At 39.7% G+C, this 25,313-nt stretch overlaps 1 protein-coding gene across 1 annotated transcript in view; it reads right to left on the reverse strand.

Annotated features, from left to right (window-relative positions):
- The window catches only part of LOC140714547 (low-density lipoprotein receptor-related protein 1-like), a 1,940,354-nt gene that overhangs the window by 45,280 nt on the left and 1,869,761 nt on the right, over nucleotides 1-25,313 (reverse strand). Inside the window, exons 79-81 of the mRNA XM_073025830.1 lie at nucleotides 12,777-12,893; nucleotides 12,484-12,660; nucleotides 12,239-12,379 (exon numbers count right to left, since the gene is read on the reverse strand). Coding sequence (XP_072881931.1) covers nucleotides 12,239-12,379; nucleotides 12,484-12,660; nucleotides 12,777-12,893 — 435 coding nt within the window. The remainder of the gene's footprint in view (nucleotides 1-12,238; nucleotides 12,380-12,483; nucleotides 12,661-12,776; nucleotides 12,894-25,313) is intronic.

Here is a 25,313-nt window from a genome sequence, read left to right on the forward strand (position 1 = left end):
TATCTCAGGGATGTATATGGTGGCATATATGTACTTCAATAATAAATTTATTTGGAACTTGGATAAGAAACGCATGGAGGGATATAGGCCTAACGTAGGCAAATGGGTCTAGCACAGAGAGGCATCATGCTGGTTATAGAAGAGAAGGCCTGAAAGGGCTAGTTTCTGTTCTATAGATCTCTTCAATTAGCATGCCTGATATAAGAAAATTTCCTACTCATATTTTATCCTTCTGGTGCATCTCTGAAAACATTGAAGACATTGGAGCATACCTCACCAACATTTCTAATAAAACCTTTGTTGTTCCACATTGTTTATCCAACATCCTTTAATGAATGAGTGGAAATCACCTTTGTCAAAATATTACACAGGCAGAAGCCATTGTATTCTATCTTTATCACTTGCTATCAAGACCTTCATTTTGACAACTGTTCGAGACTGAAACACCATCATTCATAAACTTGAACCTGAGCTGAGTTTGTGTTAACCATGTATCCACACCATCCTATAATCTTCTGAGACCACTCCATGTCTCCAAATTCGGCCTCTTGCCCATCTACAATTTCAAAACTTCTTTCAACTTCCCTCACATTTTTTTGTTGCAGCTCGTGTCAAATTTTGTTTGCTGAAGCTTCAATAAAATAATTCAACTTGTTTTAACATGTTAACAACACACTATTGTTACAACACAAGCTGTTGTGCTTATATAGTTACTAAGGTGATAGAAACCAATCTGTTATTGCAAGGGGAAGCTTCAATAAAGACACAATAATTTCCATCAAATTGGGGTTATGGTTAAAACTAGAGCTTTCCAAAAGCAAACAGTAAAAGAGCTTAAATATCCATATTCATAAGAAATAATTTTCAAAACAAAACATGGTTAGTTCAACTAGAGAAGGGTGGGCCACACAGGACAGAAGAGTCAAATGCATCCCAACAATACTTAAAGGAAATAATACAGAATAGAATATCAATTGGATGATAAGATGCAAGCATAAGGAAATAATTTAAGTAGATTTGGCATGTCACGTCACCAAAGATCCTCGCAAATTTTTGCAAAGGTACTATGGAGAGCATTCTAATTGGCTGCACCACTATCCGGAGGCACGACGCAGGATTGAAGTATGCTGCAGAAGGTTATAAATTCAGTCAGCTCCACCATGGGCTCTAGCCTTTCCAGCATCTAGGACATTTTTGAGGAGTAATGCCTCAAAAAAGCAGCATCTATCATTAAGGACCCTCATCACCCAACATATGCTACCATCAGGGAGGATGTACAGGAACCTAAAAGCACACATTTAATGATTCAAAAATAACTTCTTCTCTCTGCCATCAGAGTTCTGAAAAGACAATGAACCCATGTACACTACCTCATTACTTTTTTTTTTCTTTATACACTAATTATTTAATTTAACTATATATATTACATACACACTGCAATTCACAGTTTCTATTATGTATTGCAATGTACTGCTAACGCATAATAACAAATTTATCAACATATGCCAGTGATTTTAAACCTGATTTTGACTTTTGAAGTGGACACTTCAAAAGTCAATTATAAATTGAAAAAAAAAGGAACAACCATTGGCAAATGTAATTCTGAATTGCTTGATGAAGCACATCATGATGGAAGCAACAGAAGGAAATGATCATATTGGCTAAATATTTTTAAATGACGGAAATGGAAATAGGAATATAATGTTCACAATTGGCAACTTTATTATGAATCATGTTCAGATTGTATTTGAGAGCAATGACTTAATTTTAACACTGTCCATCTGAGGAAAGCCAGGCTATATTATAGGTAGAGTTAAGGGCATTAGGAGGAAGGCAGATAAGCATTCGTGCCATTATAATTACCTGAGTGAATTATCACTCCTTTCTTCTCTAGATTTTATACTAAATAATTGTGGTTTAGTCTCTACTAAAAAGTCTTAAATAGACAAGAATTAATATGTCATAAAGAATTAAATGACCAAACTAAAAACTAGGGGTAAATTGTGGGTTTATATATAACCTGATGATTCACCATGTGCAATTGCTTTCCAAGTATCACAGTGAACAGAGCTTCTAAATTAAAAACCTTCTCCTCCTCCCTCCTCAACAAATGGATTTGCTTTGCTATGACTTTCTTCATTCTCCCTCAATTGTCAATGAAGAAGGGGAATAGTTAACAACGCACCCCACTTTTTGTCATGCATAGCCCATGCCCCACTCACTTCAAGGAAGGCAAAAAGAAGGCATGATTTACTTTCAGAAGTTAATGTACAAACCTAATAGCTCTACATTGACCACATCACTCCGGAGAGACCATTGGTACTATGGTGAGTTTATCAGACATGCACATGTAACGCTCTGGTTAAGATTTTTAATGCTATGCTGTAGGTAGTTATGTAAGAGCAGTCTGTTCTGCTTTCAGCTTGTTTGGGTTTGGGCTGAGATAAGAGGCTTGTTGTTCAGATTAGGAAGGTGGTGTCAGCCAATCAGGATGGTAGAATTGGGAGAAGATTCTAGAGAACACTGGGCAGAGCAGAGAGGTCTTTGTTTGCGGGAGCTGGGAGAAGACAGGAGGGAAGATGGTGGACGATGCTGTCCCTATTGCACAAGGAACTATTTGCAGATGAATGATTTTGAGGAGGAAGGATGGATATTCCTATGGGAAAGCACGTTTGTTGAAGATGGATTTCAAGCGACCTTTGGAAGGTGATGTGTGCTTTTACATAGACCGAGGGTCCAGCGTGTGAGTTACAGACAAGTTCAAGATTTGACACCATGTGACATGTGACTATTTAAGAATAATGGGCCCTTTATGTTTTTTTTCTTACTTTTTATAACTGTTTAAGTTAACATTCTTAAGTATACTTCTAGTATACTAGTACAATCTGTTATTCCTTGATGACGGGCGATTGCGAGACACAGCATTCATACAAACCAAGGTTTGGGTGGGCAAGACATCCAAGCCTCACGGATTTGGCGGGACAAAGTCATATACAGTCTAGACGTGTGAAGCCTGAGAAAGGTGGGTTTCTCGCCATGGACTCCAGTGGCTGTTAGCGAGGGGCTAAGGAGCCACATTTCCAAGCAAAAGGGGGTTTCACACAATTAACTTTCCTTCAGGGAACTTACAAACCTGCAATTAAATTATAATCCAGTTAAATGCAAAAGTTTGCATAGAGTCTGGACCCACCACTGCAGCTACACTCACTGTATTAGTGGAATTGCCAAGAACTAATTTGACGATCTATTGTCAAGTCAACATTGCACACCAGTGCCATATTCTGTGAGCCATACTAAGGAAGTGTGCATGCTCTTTCCTTAAAATCCTTATCATCCATAGAGCCTAAACTATACAAAGCAAGACTAAAATATTCCGAACTCAATGTTATGGCAGATTCCAGTGACGCAGATAATAAGACATAAGAACAATCAAAATTTGTGGCACTGTAGGATGACAAATAACATATTACTCCAGAGATTATAATCACAAAATCCCATCTCATGTGAGGAAATTTACTGATTTAAGAAAAATAAATGCTTAAAAGCCTATCAATATTAAAAGGTAATTGTTTGCACATTTGAACTATTCTACTAAGATTGAAGAGAGCTGAACACAGTGATGTCTGCTGTTTATCCTGCCTGTCTTTATGTTGTCACATTAATTAAATTACTTATATTGCTTTGGATAAACACCTATCATTACTTATGTCATTTTTGATCAATCAAGACTCAAAGGAAATACTTGAGGTCTTGTGACTTGTGAATAATCTGAAATCATAATGATTAAACACACATTTCACCTTGAGGATTCATTAGCTATGTATTTGCAATGTACTAATAGTTTTCTATAAATTTAATTATTAAAATGTTAGTCAACTGATATAATACTATGTTTTAAATTATTATCTGCATGGTGTATTTTTAGCTCTCATTTTATCTAATTTCATATTCTTGATAAAATTATATATATCAATCAATCACAAATAGACAAAATTCATAATATCTTTATTTCTCCTTAGATAAACTGGTCACATGAGGTTGGGTGGACAAATATTATTTCTTGCCTTTACAACAAGGTTAACAAAACTGCATAAATTATGATTATATAAGACTCTGGTATTTTAGTATCATAAACAAGGGAAAATCTGTAGATACTGCAAATCCAAAGCAACACACACAAAATGCTGGAGGAACTCAGCAAGCCAGGCAGCATCTATGGAAATGAGTAAACAGCAATACTTTGGGCCGAGACCCTTCATCAGTTCTGGAAAGGAAGGGGAGAAGTCAGAGTAAGAAGGTGGAGGGAGGGGAGGAATAAGTACAAGATGACAGGTGATAGGTAAAACTGGGAGAGGGGGAGGGGTGAAGTATAGAGCTGGGAAGTTGATTGGTGAAAAAGATACAGAGCTGGAGGAGGGGAATCTGAGGGGAGAGAACAGAAAACCACAGAAGAAAGGGAAGGAGAGGAGTATTAGAGGGAAGTGATGGGCAGGTAAGGAGGTAAGTTGAGAGAGGGAAATAGGGAATGGTGAAGGCGAGGAGGAGTTGGGTAATTACCAGAAGTTTGAGAAATCGATGTTCATGCCATCAGGTTGGAGACTACCCAGGTGGAATATAGAGTTTTGCTCTTCCAACCTGAATGTGACCTCATTGTGGCAGCCCAAGAGGACATGGACTGAGATGCTGGACTATCCTGATGAAGAGTCTTGACCTGAAAAGTCGACAGTTTACACTTTTCCATTGATGTTGCCTGGCCTGCTGAGTTCCTCCAGCATTTTGTATGTGTTGCTCTGGTATTTTAGTCTTGTTTTAAGGAACATTTAGAAACTCTACTTGCATTTTCTCAGGAATGACTCAAAGGTTCCTTAAGGTTGTTATAGCAGTGAGTGGTAATGAGGATAAGCTCCCACTAACTATTAAATTCTCCCAATGGTGTGCACCTCAAATAGCCTCTGACAGCCAAGACAAGCTTCTGGCTTTTATTGTGGCTTTGGGCAGGTTACAGGTGCTTTTCAACCAGTCACTTCAGGCAGATGGGTCTCAACAAGTGAGGTTGGCAGCTCTTCTAGGAGAAGGAAAACGGCAATTTCAAACCTCTGCTGACTTGCAGCTTGCTATACACACTCACGGGGAAGGCTTCAGGAATAAACCCTGAGGGAAAATCAGGAGCTAGATTCCCTAAGGCAGTCCTACTGTAGGGTAATGTAATGGGAAACACATACATAATTCAGAACCACCAACATTGAGTTAGGGTTCATTTTAAGAGGCAGGTTTGATGTGATGATGTAATGACGTTAAGTTTTTTACCGCACTTTATTATCCTGTGTTTGATTGACAAATAAGGAGTTGTTATAGTTTTCCTTAAACTTAAAATGCCTCTGATGTTTCATTTACAAAAACAGACATTAGTGACCTCAATGCTGTAGGGCAATTCCAGAGTTATTCAGTATGTTGGCTGATATGATTGCTTTGAAACTATTGAAGCTTTGGAAACAAAACATTGTCATTTGGATTGGGCAAGCCAAGGCCAAATTCACACTGTAAGAAATCTCTGCGGATAACACCACATACTACAACATAGTTCCCCGGCAGCAAGACTAGGAGTCTGCTTGAACACCTGTCTGAGCGCAGTAAGTATGGCCCACTGAAAACTCACCTATTACAGACTTTAGGACTACTGTAGTCTGAACATGCCAACAGTTGCTCTCTTTGTCTGACTGGGGGATGCTAAGTCTTCAAAACGAATGGACCACATGCTGTCTCTCCTGGGAAATCATCATCCTTATTTTATTTTTAAATAACTCTTTATGTAGTAAATGCCTGAGTAAGTTTGCATAGCCTCACTAATGCACCTGCGAATCACCATAGGGACCTAAAATGGCTGATAGTTTACACTCAGCCAGGCAGAGGTGCACAATTTCTCAAGTGAGTATGCTGCCAGCATCATCCATTGATGAGAAGGCAAAGAGCGATGAAACCTCACTGGAGCCGCCAGCGGCAGCAAGATCCAGAGTTATGGGACATGATGGGTGACACTCTGCTTCAGTGGGTGACATTACACATAGGCCTTCATCCTTGCTGATGTGGCTACACCTCTGACCTCTGCTTGCTGCATATTTCCTGTGTGCCTAAGGACTGTTGGTTGATCTTAAGAATTGCTGGCTTGTTGATGTCAAGGACTTCGGGTCGTTACCGTGCTCCCCTCCAGTAAATTCTCCACAACGACTTTGTCAAGTGCATGCATCATTACACATGAGTTTACTCGTCTGCAGGGTGAATTCCCAAACCTCACCAGGCCCATATTCTCAACCACATGGGGTTGAGCACCACATTTCCCCAACACACCCACACTCCATGCCCGTGCACATAGACTGGACCCAGAAAGGCTGGCAACCAGGAAAACTAAGTGTGCCAACATGGAAAGACTTGGGTTTGTAAGCAGATCAAATAACCCCTGGGCTTCACTCCTTCACATGGTCCTTGAGTCTGATGATGGTTGCTGCCCATGTGGCGTTTACAGATGCCTTAACAAGGGCACCACCCAAATTGTTACCTGGTCCCATACATCCAAGACTTTTCTGCATGTTTAGCTGGAAAGTTAATTTTTTTCTAAAGTTGACTTAGTTAGGGACTACCATCAGGTGCCTGTGTGCTTGGAGGATAACCCCATCTGGCCCCTTTGAGTTTCTGCACATGCCACTTGGACTGAAAAATACAGCAGAGACTTTTCAATGTCTGATGGACTCTCTATTAAAAAACTTAGAATTTCTTTTTGTTACCTGGATAACATACTTATTGGCTGTGCATCCAAATCTGAACACATATCTCATCTCCACACACTTTTCATGTGCTTAAGCCAACAGAGGTTTATTATTAACCCTGCTAAATGCCAGTTTGGGTTGTTAACCACTGACTTTCTTGGCCATCACACCTCCACAGATACCGTGAAACACCTCCCATCAAAAGTAGCTGCTATTATGGGTTTCCCATCGCCCTGCATTACTAAACTACAGGGGTTTTTAGGTATGGAGAATTTCTATCACTGCTTTATTCCAGAAGCTGCTGATCTTATGCTCCCCCGTATAGTGTCCTTAAAGACAATACCCGTTCATTAGCTGCATGGAGAGGGGAAGTTTGCTACATGGTCAACAGCTTGCTCTCCATATTATATTGCCCTGACTTGTGTATCTAGACAGCTAGGACGCAGTATCTATGGTCAACCCTGACCAACGGAAGCCTCTGATTCAAAGGACATTGAGAGGGATAAAGGATTAGGCTTAACCCTTTGAGTCAGTTCTATTTTTGCACTTAGACAATAGGTGGTCTCCTGCTTAATAGCTGATGTAACTTTTAGCTCTAGAGTATTTGATAAAACCTGAAAACATCAATCTCATTTTTAAATAACTCAGTGGCATTGTCAAGGATGAAGATCTTGCTCTTGTGACGAAAGCAAACTGCTAATACTGGATATAGGACATAAAAACTAAAGATGATGTTGATACATTGTCAGAATATGCTAAGAGGGAATAATTATTGTTTCAGGTCAATGCTTTTTTTAAAATCAGATCCTGTCCTTTGATTGAACCATTTCTTCACAAGAACATACTGAATTATAAAATATAGGCTAGTCTTTTTGTCTAGACTCCATCTTCAGAAGAATCTAACTATCCTTTTAATAAATTTGACACCTTTAATACCTATAATAGATTATCGCTGAATCTTTTGGCACTATAAAAAAAGTCCATGTATCCTGTTGTTATGGTTTCATCCTTTTAAATTCTTACCATGCTCAAATGATTTGTGTTGCTTCTAAGCATGTACAGATAGCTGAGAGGCATGGATGACCTAGGACTGCTAACTTCAAAATATAGGGGAGCTCAGTCAGAAGCTTTGGCATCATATTCAGTGTTGAAAAATATAGTGTATATATATATATGATTTTCCACACCAAGTATGGTAAATAATCAAGTTCAGACATCTGAACACCATTTGGCTTGCTAAACCATGCATGCATCTGACGACAATTATTAGTTATAAATAATTTTATAATAGTTTTCTTTCTTGAAGGTTAATAGTAGTTCCAGTAAGCAGACCATATATACTATGTTCTGGGAACTCTGCCCTCACATTTATCTGTTCCTAGTTGTGTAGCCCTGGGGCTACTGTGACACAGCTTGAGTAATCTGTTTAATGAATTTGTACCCATATTCTTTCAACAAAAAAGACAAGCACAGATCAAAGATTTGCAGCCTCGGCCAATTAATACATCTGAAGTTTCTGCAGATATATGAAGTGTAACATAGAGGCGAGAATAGATAGTGGACTGCTGGAAAATGATGCTGGAGAGGTAGTAATGGAGGACAAGGAAATAGCAATGAAGAAAATAAATATTTTGCATCAGTCTTCACCGTGGAAAACACTAGCATAATGCCGGATGTTTAAAAGTGTCAGGCAGCAGAAGTGTGCGAAGTTGGTATTACGAGGCAGGAGGTTCTTGGGAAACTGAAAGGTCTGGGGTAGATCAGTCACCTTCAACTGATTCTTGAAAGATCATTACTAATGCCTCCATAATCTCTTCAGCTAGCTCTTGTTGCTACAGGCAGTTGTGTAGACCAAGTCATTGGGTATATCTAAGGCAGAGGTTGACAGATTCTTAGTTAGTCAGGGCATGAGGGATATGGGGAGAAGGTAGGAAATTGGAGCTAAGAGGGAAAGGGATCAATCATGATGAAATGGCAGAATAGACTCAATGGGCCACATAGTCTAATTCTGTTCCTGTATCTTAAGGTCTATACGTTATGTGAAAGCAGAATCATGATGTCTGAAGAAGTGATACGAGGAAAAAAATACCCAGCCTGTTTAGTGGGAAGAGGGCACGGATGAGCTGCACACTCATTTAAATCCTGCCCAATTTTATGCTCAATTGACGTTAAAATTAGAGATCAGAGCTGGTCAATTATATTGTGATACACTTCATGCCCATGATAATAAAGAGTTATAAAGTCAAATGTGCTTGCTTCATATATCTTGTTGATCTACTCATTCATCAGTTCTTCTTGTGAGAGAGATGTGTACAAAGATTATGCTATCTGCAAATGGCTTTAGGATAAATTAATAGTTGCCAATGGTTCTTGAAACACAGTGATGATTCCTGGTGTAACAAATTTATTTGCTTTTATCTTTATGGCAGTTTTACAAATATTCAAAATTCCTACTTTTAACTTAATAGCCTAGAAATTCAAGAGTGCTTGTAAACAGTGATTAAAATAGTATGAGGAACCAATTCTGATACTTCGAAGTAATTATTTCCATGTGGAAAATATATGCGCATGTCATTCATACAAATTGTTCAATTTGTATTCTTTTGGCATTTGAGAATATTAAATTGTCTTTAAAGGCTGTGTGTCAATGATTGATTGCTTTGTGGCCAGGTTTGTAGATGATATAAATATAGGTCGAAGGGCAGGTAATGTCAAGGAAGTAGGGTGTCTGCAGAAGGACTTCGACAGATTGGGAGAATGGGCAATGATGTGGGAGATGCACTATAATGTAGGGAAGTGCATGATCCTGCACTTTAGTAGAAGCAATAAAGATGTGAACTATTTTGTAAGTGGGAAGAAAATTCAAAAATCAGAGATTCAGAGGGACTTGGAGGTCCTTGTGCAAGATTCCCTAAAAGGTTAACTTGCAGTTTCATTCAATGGTAAGGAAGGCAAATGTGATGTTATCATTCATTTTGAGAGGACCAGAATACAAAAACAAGGGTGTAATGTTGAGGCTTGATAAGGCATTGGTCAGACTGCACATGGAGTATTGTGAGCAGTTTTGGGTCCTTTATTTAAGAAAGGAGATTCACAAGAATGATCCCAGGGTTGAAAGGGTTAAGATATGAGGAGCATTTGATGGCTCTGGGCCTATAGTCACAGGAGTTTAGAAGAATGAGGAGGGGCTCTTATTGAAACTTATCATATATTGAAATGTCTGTATAGAGTGGAAAGGATGTTTCCTATAGTGGGGAGTCGGGGACCAGAGCTTGGTGAATCTGTGGAATTCTTTGCCACTGATGGCTGTGCAGAACAAGTCATTGGGTATATTTAAGGTGGAGGTTGATAGTTTCTTGATTCAGGTTGTTAAAGATTATGGGGAGAAGGTTTAATAAATCTAGCATGATGGAATGGTGGAGCAGACTCAATGGGCTGAATGACCTACTTCTGCTCCTCGGTATTGTATGGGGTCCTATTAAAAACATGCAATTTCTGGAGATCTCCCTTGATATCATTCTGTTGATTACTGTGGTTTTCATCCTGAGTGCTCCATACAGTGAGAGCATTGTTTCACCAAGCCAATTTTGTGTTCTACCATATTCTATCCATATGCAAGTAGATTTCCACAGTTGATTGGTGAGCCACACCTTTAGTGAATTGGCCTTGTAGCTATTAATTTGACATAGTGACTCAGATAAAGCTGGTACATTTGACTCCTGCATAACGAACTGGATACCATATATACCTTGATATGGACACACAGAACCTAGTTATTGAGCAGAGGAAGACCTTCTTCAATCTGCTTTTGGGTAAAATTGACATGTAGTTTTCAAAATGGTACGCACAAAATGGTACTCTGCAAGGCAAATATATTCTACCAACCTATCCCTATGTATAACACAACCCTTCATCAATAAATATTGATGATGAGACATCGGCGACTTCCAGTACCTGATTGGCGACCTCTCAGCCAAGGCAGATAGCAGTGATGAAAATTACTTCAGCTTCCATGTGCTGGGTCAGCTTTCAGCTTTCTATAGGTTCTCAAACAGGTAAATAATTCAGTAACCACAATAGCAGATTGTGACCCTGAAATACCTGTAGCCGGCTCCTCAAGGCACTGAAAATACATCAGAAGATCTTCTAAATCTACTGGAAGGATAAAGGAACCAATGGGGAAATTCTCTTTTGGACCAAGATCATCAACACTGAATTGAAGATGTTGAGCAGGCCACGTTATTATCACACGCAACAGCGGACTTGCAAAATAGACACTCCGTACATAGTTCTGTCATGCAAAAAGATTGCTAGGTGTCCAAAGGAAAAGATGCAATGATGCTCTCAAAGCCTCCTTAAAAAAATGAAACATGCCCACTGATCCTTGGGAAATAGAATGAAAGAGCATTCAGAATGGTTCCACGAGGTAATTGCCCATGCACCAGCAGCAAGCAGAAGCCCAGTGTAAATTATGGAAGGAACATGCTAGCTCAAAAGCTATCAATCCACCCATCCCTTCAACATGGCAGAGCTGTCGCTCCGTTGCTCAGGCTATCTTGGTTCAGTCCTGATATTGCAGGGAGATGCATTTGCATTATTTCCCAGCAAACATTTGGGTTCTCTCCAGCTGTTCTAGTTTCCTCCCACATCCCAAAGACGTGTGGATTTACAGGTTTATTAACCACCGTAAATGCCTCCATGCAGGCGAGTGGTAGAATCTGGGGAGGTGGGGGGTATTGATGGGAATGTGGAAAGAATAAAATGAGATTAGTGAAAACAGATGACAGTTGGTGTGGGCTCTGAGAAATCGAAGGTCCGGTTTCCATGGCGTAAGATTTTACATGATATAAGAGTTGATCCTTAAGCACTTTGGGTGAATGTGGCCTTTATTCTTCCCTATTTAGCAGCTTGTCCTTGTTTGTGAACTAGCAGAGAAACAAAATTAAAACTTTCAAGTCCATGCCCTTCATCACTGACTAAAAATGTTAACTTTATTTATTCCACAGGTGCTACCTCACATGTGGAGTATTTCCAACAATTTCCATTTTTATTATCCCTTTGAAGTAAATTTTTGGAACAGTACAGAGGGACATTTAATATCTATCTAGCCAACAGCAGGATCAAAATGGGAGAGTAAAATGCTGAGGAAAACTGCGATCAAAGTAAACATTTGTTCAGTATTGGAGAGTTATGTTTTCTTCCCTCAATAAGCATTTAACTAAAATAGAAACAAAGAGAATTGTTTTCAAATTACAATGAAACAAATCTGCAATTCTCAGTAAACTTTGCATAAATCAACAATCCTACAATTTAAAAAATAAATGCAGAAAATGTTAGTGCAGTTTCTCTTTTTTAATTAAATATTAAATGATATTTTTAAAAAACCGGAATTTCAAATCATTGTTCAGGTTTATTTTGAAAGTAATTAGCAGTTTTTGACTTGAAAATTCAATACCAGGAAACACAGATGTACTCACCGTAAGGGAGTGCAGTGGGAGAATCTACATCAATACATGTTCCATTAATCATATTCTTTCCATCTGGACATAAGCATGTTACACCAGTGGGATTTAGCAGACAAAGCCACTCACATTTCTTTTTGCTGCAAGGATTTGGTACTGCGCAGGACATAGAAATAAGAGATATGACAGAGTTCATACTTCATATGATTCTGATGCATCCAATTCATACTCGGTTTTGTTCAGCTAATAATGGCACTTACAGTCTTGTTGCTTGTACTGATGGAATACAATTGTGGCTGAAGCATCATTGAGACCTGATACCAAATATTCAAGGTGACCTCTTCCAAATTTGTGCACTTTAAACACCCGACTATTGGTATGTGTCACCCCATAAATGTAATCTTCAAAAATATCAATGCTGAATGGAGTTTGGAGACCTTAAACAATAAAGTAGGTTGTATGCTTAGTCCCTTAATAAAAACAAACTCAGTATCCGCAATATTGTATTTGGTTGAAAATACGAACAGACGATGAAAGTTAAAGAAAGTGTTACCTTGTTTTGTATTGGCAACGACTACAGGATCACTCCCATCAAAGCGAACACTGCCCACAATCGAAAGCTTGGCATCTGCCCAATATAAACGCTGGTTGAAATGATCAAGTGATAGTCCTAATAAAAGAAAACAATTATTACTGTGCTTAGAATGTTCACAATGCTTGTATGTAAATACATTTCCTTAGTTTGTTATGATTAGGTATGCTTTGATTTATACTTTATCTGCATTTATAAAATATCTTTCTTTTCTGAAATAACAGAAATAAATCCCATTACTAATGAATTCAAGTTCCTGGGTGTCAACATTTCTGAGGATTTATCCAGGACCCGACATATCGATGCAATTAGAAAGAAGGCAAGACAGCAGCTATATTTCATTGTGAGCTTGAGGAGAATTGTTTTATGTCATCAGAGACACTCACAAATTTCTATAGCCATTCTATGGAGAGCAGTCAACCTGGTTGTAAACTCAGCCAGCTCCATTATGGGTACTAACCTCCCCAGCATTGAGAACTCCATGAAAAGGCAGTGCCTGAAAAAGGTGACATCCATCATTGAGGATTCCCATATCCAGGCCATGCCCTCTTCTCATTGCTACCTTTAAGGAGGGGTTTCAAGAGCCTAATCAGGAATCGCTTCTTCCCTTCGCCAAGTGATTTCTGAATGGACAACAAACACTTCCCCAGTATTTTCCTCGCTCATTTTGGGGGTGAGGTGGGGTGTGTGTGTGTGTGTGTGTGTGTGTGTGTGTGTGTGTGTGTGTGTGTGTGTGTGTGTGTGTGTGTGTGTGTGTGTGTGTGTGTGTGTGTGTGTGTGTGTGTGTGTGTGTGTGTGTGTGTGTGTGTCTAGTTAGTTATAGTTTTTTTAATGTATTGCAATATACTGCTGCTGCAAAACAACAAATTTCACAACATATGCCAGTGATTTTAAACCTGATTCTGATTACTATTTAGCTGAAAACTTAAATATATGATTAAAAATATTTAATATTGATTTTTAAAAAGCCTTCCCTTTTAAAGGACTATGAATGGCTTAGGGAGAATTATCATTATACATTCAAATACTATATCAGACTTTGGGCCCTAAGGCAGCAAGATTTAACTTGGCATTGGCAGAAAATAATATGAATGCTATGTAGTAGAACTACCTCATTTAAATAGGTTAAGTGACATTGGCCATGACTGATGTTGAGCCAGATACTTCAAAGATTCAGTGGAGAATTTTCAGTACCTCTTGGCCTTGATGAAAACCTCCAGGTGCTTTTAATACTTTTTTAAAAGGCCAAATCTTGATGCTCGCCAAGTGTATTTAAACATTCAGTGAATGAGTTTGTCTTATCAGCCATGGTTAAATTGACTGCAAGTTTCTAAGTAGCAACCGCTCCTCGAATAGAATCAGTTGAAAGAAACTATCACCGTAGATGAAAGATATGAAGAAATATAATCACAATAGATGAAAGTGAAGGAGAAGGCTATGTTTTCCTTAGAATCTACCCTGCCCTTCAGTAAATCAAGACTGATCTGATATTGGTTTCTGCTCCATTCTTTTGCTTGTTCACTATAACACTGGACTCCCTAGAATCCAAGAATACATCTATCTTGTTTTGACTGCATTCAATAATTCAGCCTCTAATACTTTCTGATTCAGGACCCTTAAAGAGAAGAAATACCTTCTGGCCGGCATGATAAGTGGGCAGTAATTCAGGCAAGCTTATGAGTGTTGGCTTGATTAGTATTTTTATTTTAGTGGAATATTATCAATAAGAAGGGGTGGTGTTTGATAACATGGAAACGTGGAGAGACCAGGTATCCCCACCATCCAATGAAAATACATAACTCATATCCCTTTAAGACCTTTGCTTAAAATCAGTCAATTAGCCTCATGGCCTTTTAAACTAAATGCATTCACTATTCATAGATCTAACTAACATATAATTAATAGGCAGAATCAGAGCACAAGCAGTTAAGCACTCCAACAAATTCATACATCACTGATGGATTCCATGTGAAGTCAAGCTGCTGGCAAGTTTGGAACTTCAAATTCCTATGGAAGTCCCAAATTTAGAGCCACTTATATGGAAATATTATAAGGAGAGATTGGATGGGCTGGGGTGATTTACCCTGGAATGAAGGCGATTGAGGGGTGACCTTATAGAGATTTAGGAAATTCTGAAGGCCACAGATAGGGTAGATGGTCAGAGTCATGTTATAGAGTGCAGTCGGCCCTCCTTATCTGTGGGTTCCACATGCGCAGATTCAACCAACTGCGGATCGGGAAAATCCAGAAGATGAGCATTGTTCGCCTTGCGCCTTGTTCGTTTGCTACTAGTGTTGTGAGCGAGAGGAAGGAGTTAAAGGCTAGTAAGGGATGGTTGGCTAGTTATGTAAAGCGTTACAGCCTCAAAAACTTAAAGATCACGGGAGAATCAGGATTGGCTGATGCCAAGGCGGCATCAGTGATCCCAGAAGAGCTACAATGGTTGTGTCTGTACTGAACATGTAAAGAATTTTTTTTTCTTGTCATTATTCCATAAATAATACAGTATAACAACTATTTACATAGCATTTACATTGTATTAGGTATTATAAGTAATCTAGAGATGATTTAAAGTATACGAGAGGATGTGCGCAGGTTATATGCAAATACTACACCATTTTACATAAGGGACTTGAGCATCCATGTTTTTAGTATCCGTGGGGAGTCCGGAAGCAATCCCCCATGGAAAAGGAGGGCCGACTGTATTCTAAAATTAGAGGGCATAGATTTAACGTTAGGGGGAAAGAGCTTTACAAGGGATCGAAAGGGCAAGTTTGTCAAACAGATGATGATGGGTAAATGGAACAAGTTGCCAGAGAAGGTTTCAGAGAGAGAAAGAATTAAAATATTTGAAAAACATTTGTAGAGGTACTTACATTGGGAAAGAAATAGAGATAAGGGTTGAATATAGTCAGATCAGATTAGTTTAGAGTGTCAGTATGGCTGAGATGGACTAAGGGGGTTGCTCCATTCTCTATAACCCTATGAAGCTCTGAATCTATCGTATAGGTTAGCATGTCAAACATGCAGCACACCAACTTCCGGGCTCCTGAAAATCTGTAATTTATGTGCTTGGACACTGATAACCTATGTATAATGTCTTTGAACTTGCAGAATCTTGCAATGTGAAGATTCTATTCACTGTGCAGTTATTTTTCAAGGGAGGAAGCTATATATTCCTCTGAACCCCCTTAGTAAACAATGCCTCTGTGTGTTCAATAATCCCAAGAGATATCTTGGAAAAAGCTTGAGGTGTTGAAGCGTAGAATTGGGATAAATTTGACCACCATGACTGGTGCTGTCCTCATGGAAGAGGTTGTCTGTAGGGCAGATGGTGTGTTATATTCACCTACAGTATCTAAAGTGGAGATTTGTGAAGGTAAATTTCATTTGAACATGAGTTCCCAATCTAGGATCATGGATCCCTCAGTTAATAGTAGGGGTCTACGGCATAAAAAAGGTTGGGAATTCCTACATTAGACATTCCTAACTAGCTGCCCTCAACTGACAACCCTCAATGTTGAAGGAGACAATTTTCTTGAAATAGCCTCTTTTCATCCTTTAGTTTTCTTTTTCAAGTAGCGCAGTTATCATTGCATTCATTGTATTCTTAACATTTAAATTATGACTGCAAAAATGAGAAACAGTTAAAAACTTCCGCCAATAAGCAAAATGCCAAACTGCCAATGAACAGCTCCACTCTTACTACTCAGAGATGAATTGAGAAAGACGGTGCCTGTTAAAAGTATTCATTCCCCTTGGAAATTTTCATGTTTTATTGTTTTACAACATTGAATCACAGTGGATTTATTTGGGCTTTTTAACACTGACCAACAGAAAAACTCTTCCATATCAAGGTGAAAACAGATCTCTACAAAGTGATCCAAATTAATTAAAAATATAAAACATAACATAATTGATTTCATAAGCATTCGTGCCTTTCAAGTCAATAAAATAGTAGATACACCTATGATCGTGAATACAGCTTTAAGACTACGTGGATAGGTCTCTCAGCTTAGCAATTTTTTTCCATTCTTCTTTACAAAACTGTTCAAGCTCTGTCAGATTGCATGAGAATCATGAGTAAACAGCCCTTTTCAAGTCCAGCCACAAACTCCAAATTGGATCGAGTTGTGGACTCTGACTTGGTCATTCCAGGAAATTAACTTTGCCGTTTTTAAACAATTCCTGTGTAGCTTTGGCTTTATGCTTGGGGCCACTGTCTTGCTGGAAGACAGATCTTCTTCCAAGACACAGTTCTCTGGCAGACTGCATCAGGTTTTCCTCCAGGATTTCCCTATACTCTGCTGCATTCATTTTACTCTTTACCTCCACATGTCTTCTGGGGTCTGCTGCAGTGAAATATCCCCCACAGCATGATGCAGCCTCACCATGCTTCACGGTAACAATGGAATGTTTCTGATGATGTGTGGTATTTGGCTTATGCCAAACATAGTCTTTAGTCTGATGGCCAAAAAGCTCAATTTTGGTTTAATCAGATCACAGAACCTAATTCCAGCTGACTTCAGAGCCTCCCACATGCCTTCTGGCAAACTCTAGCTGAAGACGATATGTGACATTTTTCTCAACAGTGGCTTTCTCTTTGCAACTCTCCCATGAAGCTGCAACTGGTGAAGCACCCAGGCAACAGTTGTTGTATGCGCAGTCTCTCCCATCTCAGCCACTGAAGTTTGTAACTCCTTCAGTTGTCACAGGTCTTTTGGTAGCCTCCCTTCCTAGTCCCCTTTATGCAATGTCATTCAGTTTTTGAGGACGGTCTGCTCTACGCAGATTTATAGCTGTGCAATATTCTTTCTATTTTTTGACGATCAAATTAATTGTACTCCAAGGGATATTCAGTGACTTTGAAATTTTCTTGTATCCATCTCCTGAACTGTGCTTTTCAATAACCTTTCCATGGAGTTGCTTGGAGTGTTCTTTTGTCTTCATGGTGTAGTTTTTGCCAGGATACTGACTCACCAGCAGTTGTACCCTGCAGATACTGGTGTCTTTTTACAATAATCAATTGAAACACCTTGACTGCCCACGGTGATCTCCATTTAACTAATTATGTGACTTCTAATAGCAATTGGCTGCACCAGAGATGATTTGGTGTGTCATATTAAAGGGCGTGAATACTTAAGCAATCAATTCTTTTGTGGTTTATATTTCCTATTAATTTAGATCACTTTGTAGAGATCTGTTTCCACTTTGACATGAAAGAGTCTTTTTTGTTGATCAGTGTCAAAAAAAAGCCAAAGTAAAACCACTGTGATTCAATTTTGTGAAACAATAAAACATGAAAATTTCCAAGGGGGGTTGAATACTTTCTATAGGCACTGTGTCCCCGTATTCTTTCCTACGTCATGAACACTGATTGTTGTTGTGAAAAATACACTTACAGAGTACATCAGAGTGGCCAGTAAGTGAAATCAAAACCTAGCAAAAAATTCCTGCATGATAAGATATAGAAGCAGAAGATATAGAAGATATCAAAGCAGAAGTAGGCCATTCGGCCCATGGAGTCTGCTTTGCCATTTAATCATGGGCTGATCCAATTCTTCCAGTTATCCCCACTCCCCTGCCTTCTCCCCATACCCTTTGATGAGGATTCGAGTACAGGAGCAGAGAGGTTCTACTGCAGTTGTACAAGGCCTTGGTGAGACCACACCTGGAGTATGATTAGGGGGTATGGAGAGAAAGCAGCTACAGGGCTCTGAGTTGGATGATCAGCCATGATCATACTGAATGGTAGTGCAGGCTAGAAGGGCCGAATGGCCTACTCCTATGCCTATTTTCTATGTTTCTATGCCCTAACTAATTGAGAACCTATCTATCTCTGCCTTAAATACACCCAATGACTTGACCTCCACTGCCCTTGTGTCAACAAGTTCCACAGATTTACCACCCTCTGACTAAAGTAATTTCTCTGCATCTCAGTTCTAAAAGTCAATCCTGAAGTTGTGCCCTCTTCTCCTAGAATTCTCTACCATGGAAAGTAACTTTGTCATATCAATCAGTTCAGGCTTTTAAACATTCAGAATATTTCTTTGAGAGTCCCCCTCAATCTCGTGAACTCCAGGGAATACAGCCCAAGAGCTGCCAGACATTCCTCATACGGTAACCCTTTCATTCCTGGAATCATTCTCGTGAAGCTTCTCTGAACTCTTTCCAATGTCAGTATATCCTCTCTAAAATAAGGAGCCCAAACTGTACACAATACTCCAAGTGTGGTCTCACGAGTGCCTTATAGAGCCTCAACATCACATCCCTGCTCTTATATTCCATACCTCTAGAAATGAATGCCAAAGTTGCATTCACCTTCTTCACAACTGACTCAACCTGGATGTTAGGGTATCCAGGTTTAGGGTATCTTGCATAAGGACTCCCAAGTCCCTTTGTATCTCTGCATTTTGAATTCTCTCCCCACCTAAATCATAGACTGCCTGTTTATTTCTTCCACCAAAGTGCATGACCATACACTTTCCAACATTGTATTTCATTTGCCACTTCTTTGCCCATTCCCCTAAACTATCTAGGTCTCTCTACATGCTCTCTGTTTCTTCAACATTACTCGCCCCTCCACTTATCTTTGAATCATTGGCAAATTTATCCACAAATCCAATAATACCGTAGTCCAAATCATTGACATACATTGTAAAACGCAGCGGTCCCAACACCAACCCCTGTGGAACTCCACTGGCAACTGGCAGCCAGCCAGAATAGGATCCCTTTATTCTCATTCTCTGTTTTAGGACAACCAGCCAATGCTCCACCCATGCTAGTAACTTCCCTGTAATTCCATGGGCTCTTATCTTGCTAAGCAGCCTCATGCAGCACCTTGTCAAAGGCTTTCTTAAAATCCGCATCTACTGCATCTCCTTTGTCTACCCAGCTTGAAATTGCCTCAAAGAATTACAGTAGGTTTATCAGGCAGGATTTTCCTTTCAGGAAACCATGCTGGCTTTGACCTATCTTGTCATGTGCCTCTAGGTACTCTGTAATCTCAACCCTAACAATCGATTCCAATAACTCCTCAACTACTGATGTCAGGCTAATAGGTCTATAGTTTCCTTTCTGCTGCCTCCCACCCTTCTTAAATAGCGGAGTAACATTTGCAATTTTCCAGTCATTCGAGAATCATAATGCGAGAATCTATCGATTCTTAAAAGATCATCGTCAATGCCTCTGCAATCTCTCCAGCTACTTCCTTCAGAACCCAAGGGTGCATTCCATCAGGTCCAGGAGATTTATCCACCCTCAGACCATTAAGATTCCTGAGCACCTTCTCAGAAATAATTTTCACTGCACAAACTTCACTTCCCTGACACTCTTGAATGTCTGATATAGTGTAGACTGTATACTGTACTGTACCCATCAAATGTAGGAACTCTTCCAGCTACTGGGGAGTATTGCTACTGGATGAATGACTACTGGAATGATAGGAAAAGTTTTAACTGAGTGCTTCCAGGGGAAGTTGTGGAAAGGAATAAATACACAGGTACATTGGGATCCAGATAGGGTGGTGAAGAACTGTGGCTTTACAATGTGCAAAATAAGAACACAAGAATATAGCACACAAAGTATTGCACCTTGTCCCTCAAACCTGCCCTGAAGTTTAATACAATGATTGCTGATCTGCCTCAGATCTTACCTCCTCTCTACTGTGCTGTAATATACTACCCCGTATTCCAATTTCTTTCCAAAATTTGTCTAAATCCTATTTAAATAGTGTTGTTGCCTACTCATCTTTCCAGGACACATAAATTCAGAAATTCAAAACCCCCTGTGAAGTTCCTACACAACATATTCTTCATATATTACAACCATAGAGACCTTCTGGGACAATACAGATCTTGCAAGGCCACAGGTAGACAAACATAGCAGGGAAGTTCCTGTCATTTATTATGCTAGAAGATACTAGTCTATGAATGCGTGTCCTTAGGGGAAATATTGTAATGTGGCCCTGACTGTTTTAGAGGATCAATGGAAAAAGAGCATTGAATAGCAAACACTACAGCACAGTGCCAGCCCTTCAGCTGACCGTTTAACCTATTCTAAGATCCTGCGCAGAATTTCATGAAAAGAACACCTCTCCAACTGTTAAACATGGGGATGGATCGATCATGCTTTGGGCTTGTGTTGCAGCCAGTGGCACAGGGAATATTTCACTAGTAGAGGGAAGAATGAATTCAATTAAATACCAGCAAATTCTGGAAGCAAGCATCATACCATCTGTAAAAAAGCTGAAGGTGAAAAGGGGATGGCTTCTACAACAGGATAATGATCCTAAACACACCTCAAAATCCACAATGGACTACCTCAAGAGGCATAAGCTGAATGTTTTGCCATGGCCCTCAAAATCCCTTGACCTAAACATCATCGAAAATCTGTGGATAGACCTCAAAATGCAAGACGGCCCAAGAATTTCACAGAACTAGAAGCCTTTTGCAAGGAAGAATGGATGAAAATCCCCCAAACAAGAATTGAAAGACTCTTAGCTGGCTACAGAAAGCATTTACAAACTGTGATACTTGCCAAAGGGGATGTTACTAATTACTGACCATGCAGGATGCCCAAACTTTAGCTTTGGGCCCTTTTCATTTTTTTAAAATTTTGAAACTGTAAAAGATGGAAATAATAAAGTAATCTTGCTTAAAATATTAAAGAAATGTGTCAACTTTAACTTCATGCTTTTTGGAAATCAGGTCATCTTTTACTCACTTAGCCATTCACAGTAACAGAAATTTTGACCAGGGGTGCCCAAACTTTTGCATGCCACTGTATACTGCAAACTTCTTCCACTGTGAAGACTGATGCAAAATACACATTCAGTTCTTCTGCCATCTCTGCATCTCTCATCACAATATCTCCAGTGTCATTTTGTATTGATCCTGTACCTACCCTTGACTCTGTTTTACCCTTTATATACTTAAACAAAGCTTTTAGAATCTTCTTTGATATTAATCTACTACAGCTTCCTCTCATAATTCGTTACCTTCTGAATGACCTTCTTAGTTTCCTTCTGCAAGTTTTTAAAAGCTCCCCAATCTACCTTCCCACCAGCTTGTATGCTCTCTCTTTTGCTTCTACTTTGGCTCTTACTTTACTTGTCAGCCACAGTAGTGTCCTTTTTCCTTTTGAAAATTTCTTCTTATTTGGAAAATATCTGTCTTGCACTTCCCTCGTTGTTCACAGAAACTCCAGCCATTACCGCTCTGCTGTCTTTCCTGCAAATGTCCCTTTTCAGTCAACTTCAGCTAGTCCCCCTCTCATGTCATTGCAATTTCCTTTGTTCCACTGAAACACCGAACATTGGATTTAAATTTTTCCCTCTCAAATTTCAGTGTGAACTCTATCATATCGTGATCACGGTTCCCTAAGGGTTCTTTAACCTTAAGCTCTCTTATCACCTCTGGATTATTGCATAACACCCAATCCAGCACAGCTGATCCCATTGTGGGCTCAACAAGATGTTCTAAAAAGCCATCCCTTAGACATTCTACAAATTCTCTCTCTCAAGATCCTGTACTGGCCTGGTTTTCCCACTCCACTTTCATGTTAAAATACCCAACGATTACCATGACTTTGCCTTTCTGACACACCTTTTCTATCTCCTGCTGTATCTAGTAATCCACATCTTGGCTGCTGTTTGCAGGCCTGTATACAACTGCCATTAAGGTCCTTTTACCCTTGCCATTTCTTAACTCAACCCATAGAGACTCTACACCTTCCGATCCTATGTGATCTCTTTCCAATGATTTAATATTATTTCTTATACACAAAGCCACACCACCCCGTCTGCCTACTAACCTATCTTTCCGATATACCGTATATCCTTGGATGTTCAGTTCCCAATGGCAGCCATCCTTTAGCCAAGTTTCAGGGCACAGAGTCATATTTGCTAATATGTAGCTGAATTTCAAGATCATCCATTTTATTCCTTATGCTGCGTGCATTTAAATACAACACTCTCAGTCCAATATTTGTTGCTTTATGTTTTACCTGCACCACATCTCTATTGCCCTGTAACTCATGCCACTGGCTTTGATTAAACCTCATCTCCTGACTGTTCTTTCTATAATCTCTGTTGATTCCCCATCCTTTCACTACACATACTGTATTTGCTATTAACTTCACTGATGAGGAAATCATCAAATGCTATTTTACAGCCCCTAAATTAGAAAGTCTGCCCATCAAGGTAACTGAGGATGTCTTGAATGTCCTCAAATTACTTGGAGGCTAAAAAATTGTGACTAAATTGCATCATCATCCCTGAGGCCTGACATGATCATTCTGTCAGAAACGCAAAGCAGGTGGCCATGGTAGAAATGACAGTTCTTTGGGAAGATTGGATTGAGGAGGCATTGGAATGTAAAAAAGGAGACACCAGGAGCTGTTGGAGCAATGTCAGAGACAGGGATGGAGGGCATGCTGTGAGCCTATAGCAGTTGGTTGTAGAGATTGTAGAGGCTGCAAAGAAAAGGGCCATCAGGGCCATCACTGAGACTACTGAGTGAGCCTCTAGATGACCGTGGATGAATAAGTGTGATCTGTGGACCAATGCTGCTGGAAGTCAAGCCAGCTCCTGATCAACCCTGGCCGGGTCACCTGGATAATGGTGTCTGATGTTGAAAGACTCGAATCACCTGATGACCCGCAGGTTATGTCACTGATGGTGTGTCCCAGTGATTCCTAGGATATATCTCAGCATCAAGATTGTTGAGATAGAAACATAGAAAACCTACAGCACAATACAGGCCCTTTGGCCCACAAAGCTGTGCCGAACATGTCCTTACCTTAGAAATTACCAAGGTTACCCATAGTCCTCTATTTTTCTAAGCTCCATGTACCTATCCAGGAGTCTCTTAAAAGACCCTATTGTTTCTGCCTCCACCACTGTCACCGGCAGCCCATTCCACACACTCACCACTCTCTATGTAAAAAAACTTACCCTGACATCTCCTCTATACCTACTTCTAAGCACCTTAAAACTGTTTCCTCTCGTGCTAGCCATTTCAGCCCAGGGAAAAAGCCTCTGACATGATCAATGCCTCTATTCATCTTGTACACCTTTATCAGGTCACCTCTCATCCTCCGTCACTCCGAGGAGAAAAGGCCGAGTTCACTCAACCTATTCACATAAGGCATGCTCCCCAATCCAGGCAACATTTTTGTAAATCTTCTCTGCACCCTTTCTATGGATTCCACATCCTTCCTGTAGTGAGGTGACCATAACTGAGCACAGTACTCCAAGTGGGGTCTGACCAGGGTCCTATAGAGCTGCAATATTATCTCTCAGCTCTTAAATTCAATCCCATGATTGATGAAGGCCAATACACCATATGCCTACTTAACCACAGAGTCAACCTGCGCAGCAGCTTTGAGTGTCCCATGGACTCAGATCTACAGTGATTGTTACTATGTCTTTAAAATTATTAGAATTTTTGGAAGTTCTCAGAATCAGTCTGTCAAGGGGCTTTGAATAATGGCCTCATCACAGACAATGACAATTTTAATGCAAGATTTTCAACCCAAAACTTTGATAGCTCCTTTCCTCCCACAGATGTTGCTTAACTCTTTGATTTCTTCCAGGAGATTGTTTGTTACTCCAGTTTCCAGCATCTGCAATTTCCTGTGTCCTTGGCCTTGAATTAGCATTGGCAAATTGCTTGTTTACCTGCATACATCACATGTATATGTTTTCAGATTGAGCACACATACACTGGCAGCCTACCACATTCCACTACCAGTATTCTCCTTCTGTGGGGAGGATGGTGGGAGGAGCATATTCTCAGGTCACGTGACATTCGGAAGCAGACTGGCAGTGGAGCAGACTTGAGGTCCCAACATTCTCTATGTTTCTGAAACTATCTGTAAAATCCTTGAATAATCAAGATCTTGAATTCCTCATATTTCATTTTGGAACTCAAGTAACCAGTGAATACATACTTAACAAGCTTTTCTTTTAAGCTATGTGCTCTTGTCAGGTTCTTCAACCCGTCTACAGAGACAGATGGTAAAATCTGAACGATGGCCATAGCCAGAATAGTTTAAGAGCCTTCTTAGCTCTGATATTGAGAGAAACAGATTTTGTACATTTCCATAGCAGTTATTAATGCATTCTGAGTCTGGAAAAGCCTTTGTGTCTGATCTCCTGAGAGCTGTACAATTGACATTCAGATTGGTTAAAAAAATGCTATATGACCTCTAAGACCTGATTCCCAACATAATTGCAGTGTAACATGTCTCTTGCTGCAATAAACTGCCCCTTTTCCACTTGATCTTTTGGCCCTTTGAAGAGATATGGATGGAACCACAGACCGTGGCTAATTTCTACAAGTGTAGCGTGGAGAGCATTCTGATTGGTTGCCTCAATGCCTGGTATAGAGTCTCCAATATCTACACACCAGTGAGGGCAAGAATAAGATGATTTGGCAGTGAATGAGTGGCTGAGGAACTGGAGCAGGGGGCAGGGGTTTAGAGTTATAGATCATT

Source organism: Hemitrygon akajei, chromosome 2 (genome assembly GCF_048418815.1).
Source record: "Hemitrygon akajei chromosome 2, sHemAka1.3, whole genome shotgun sequence".
NCBI classification, from domain to species: domain Eukaryota; kingdom Metazoa; phylum Chordata; class Chondrichthyes; order Myliobatiformes; family Dasyatidae; genus Hemitrygon; species Hemitrygon akajei.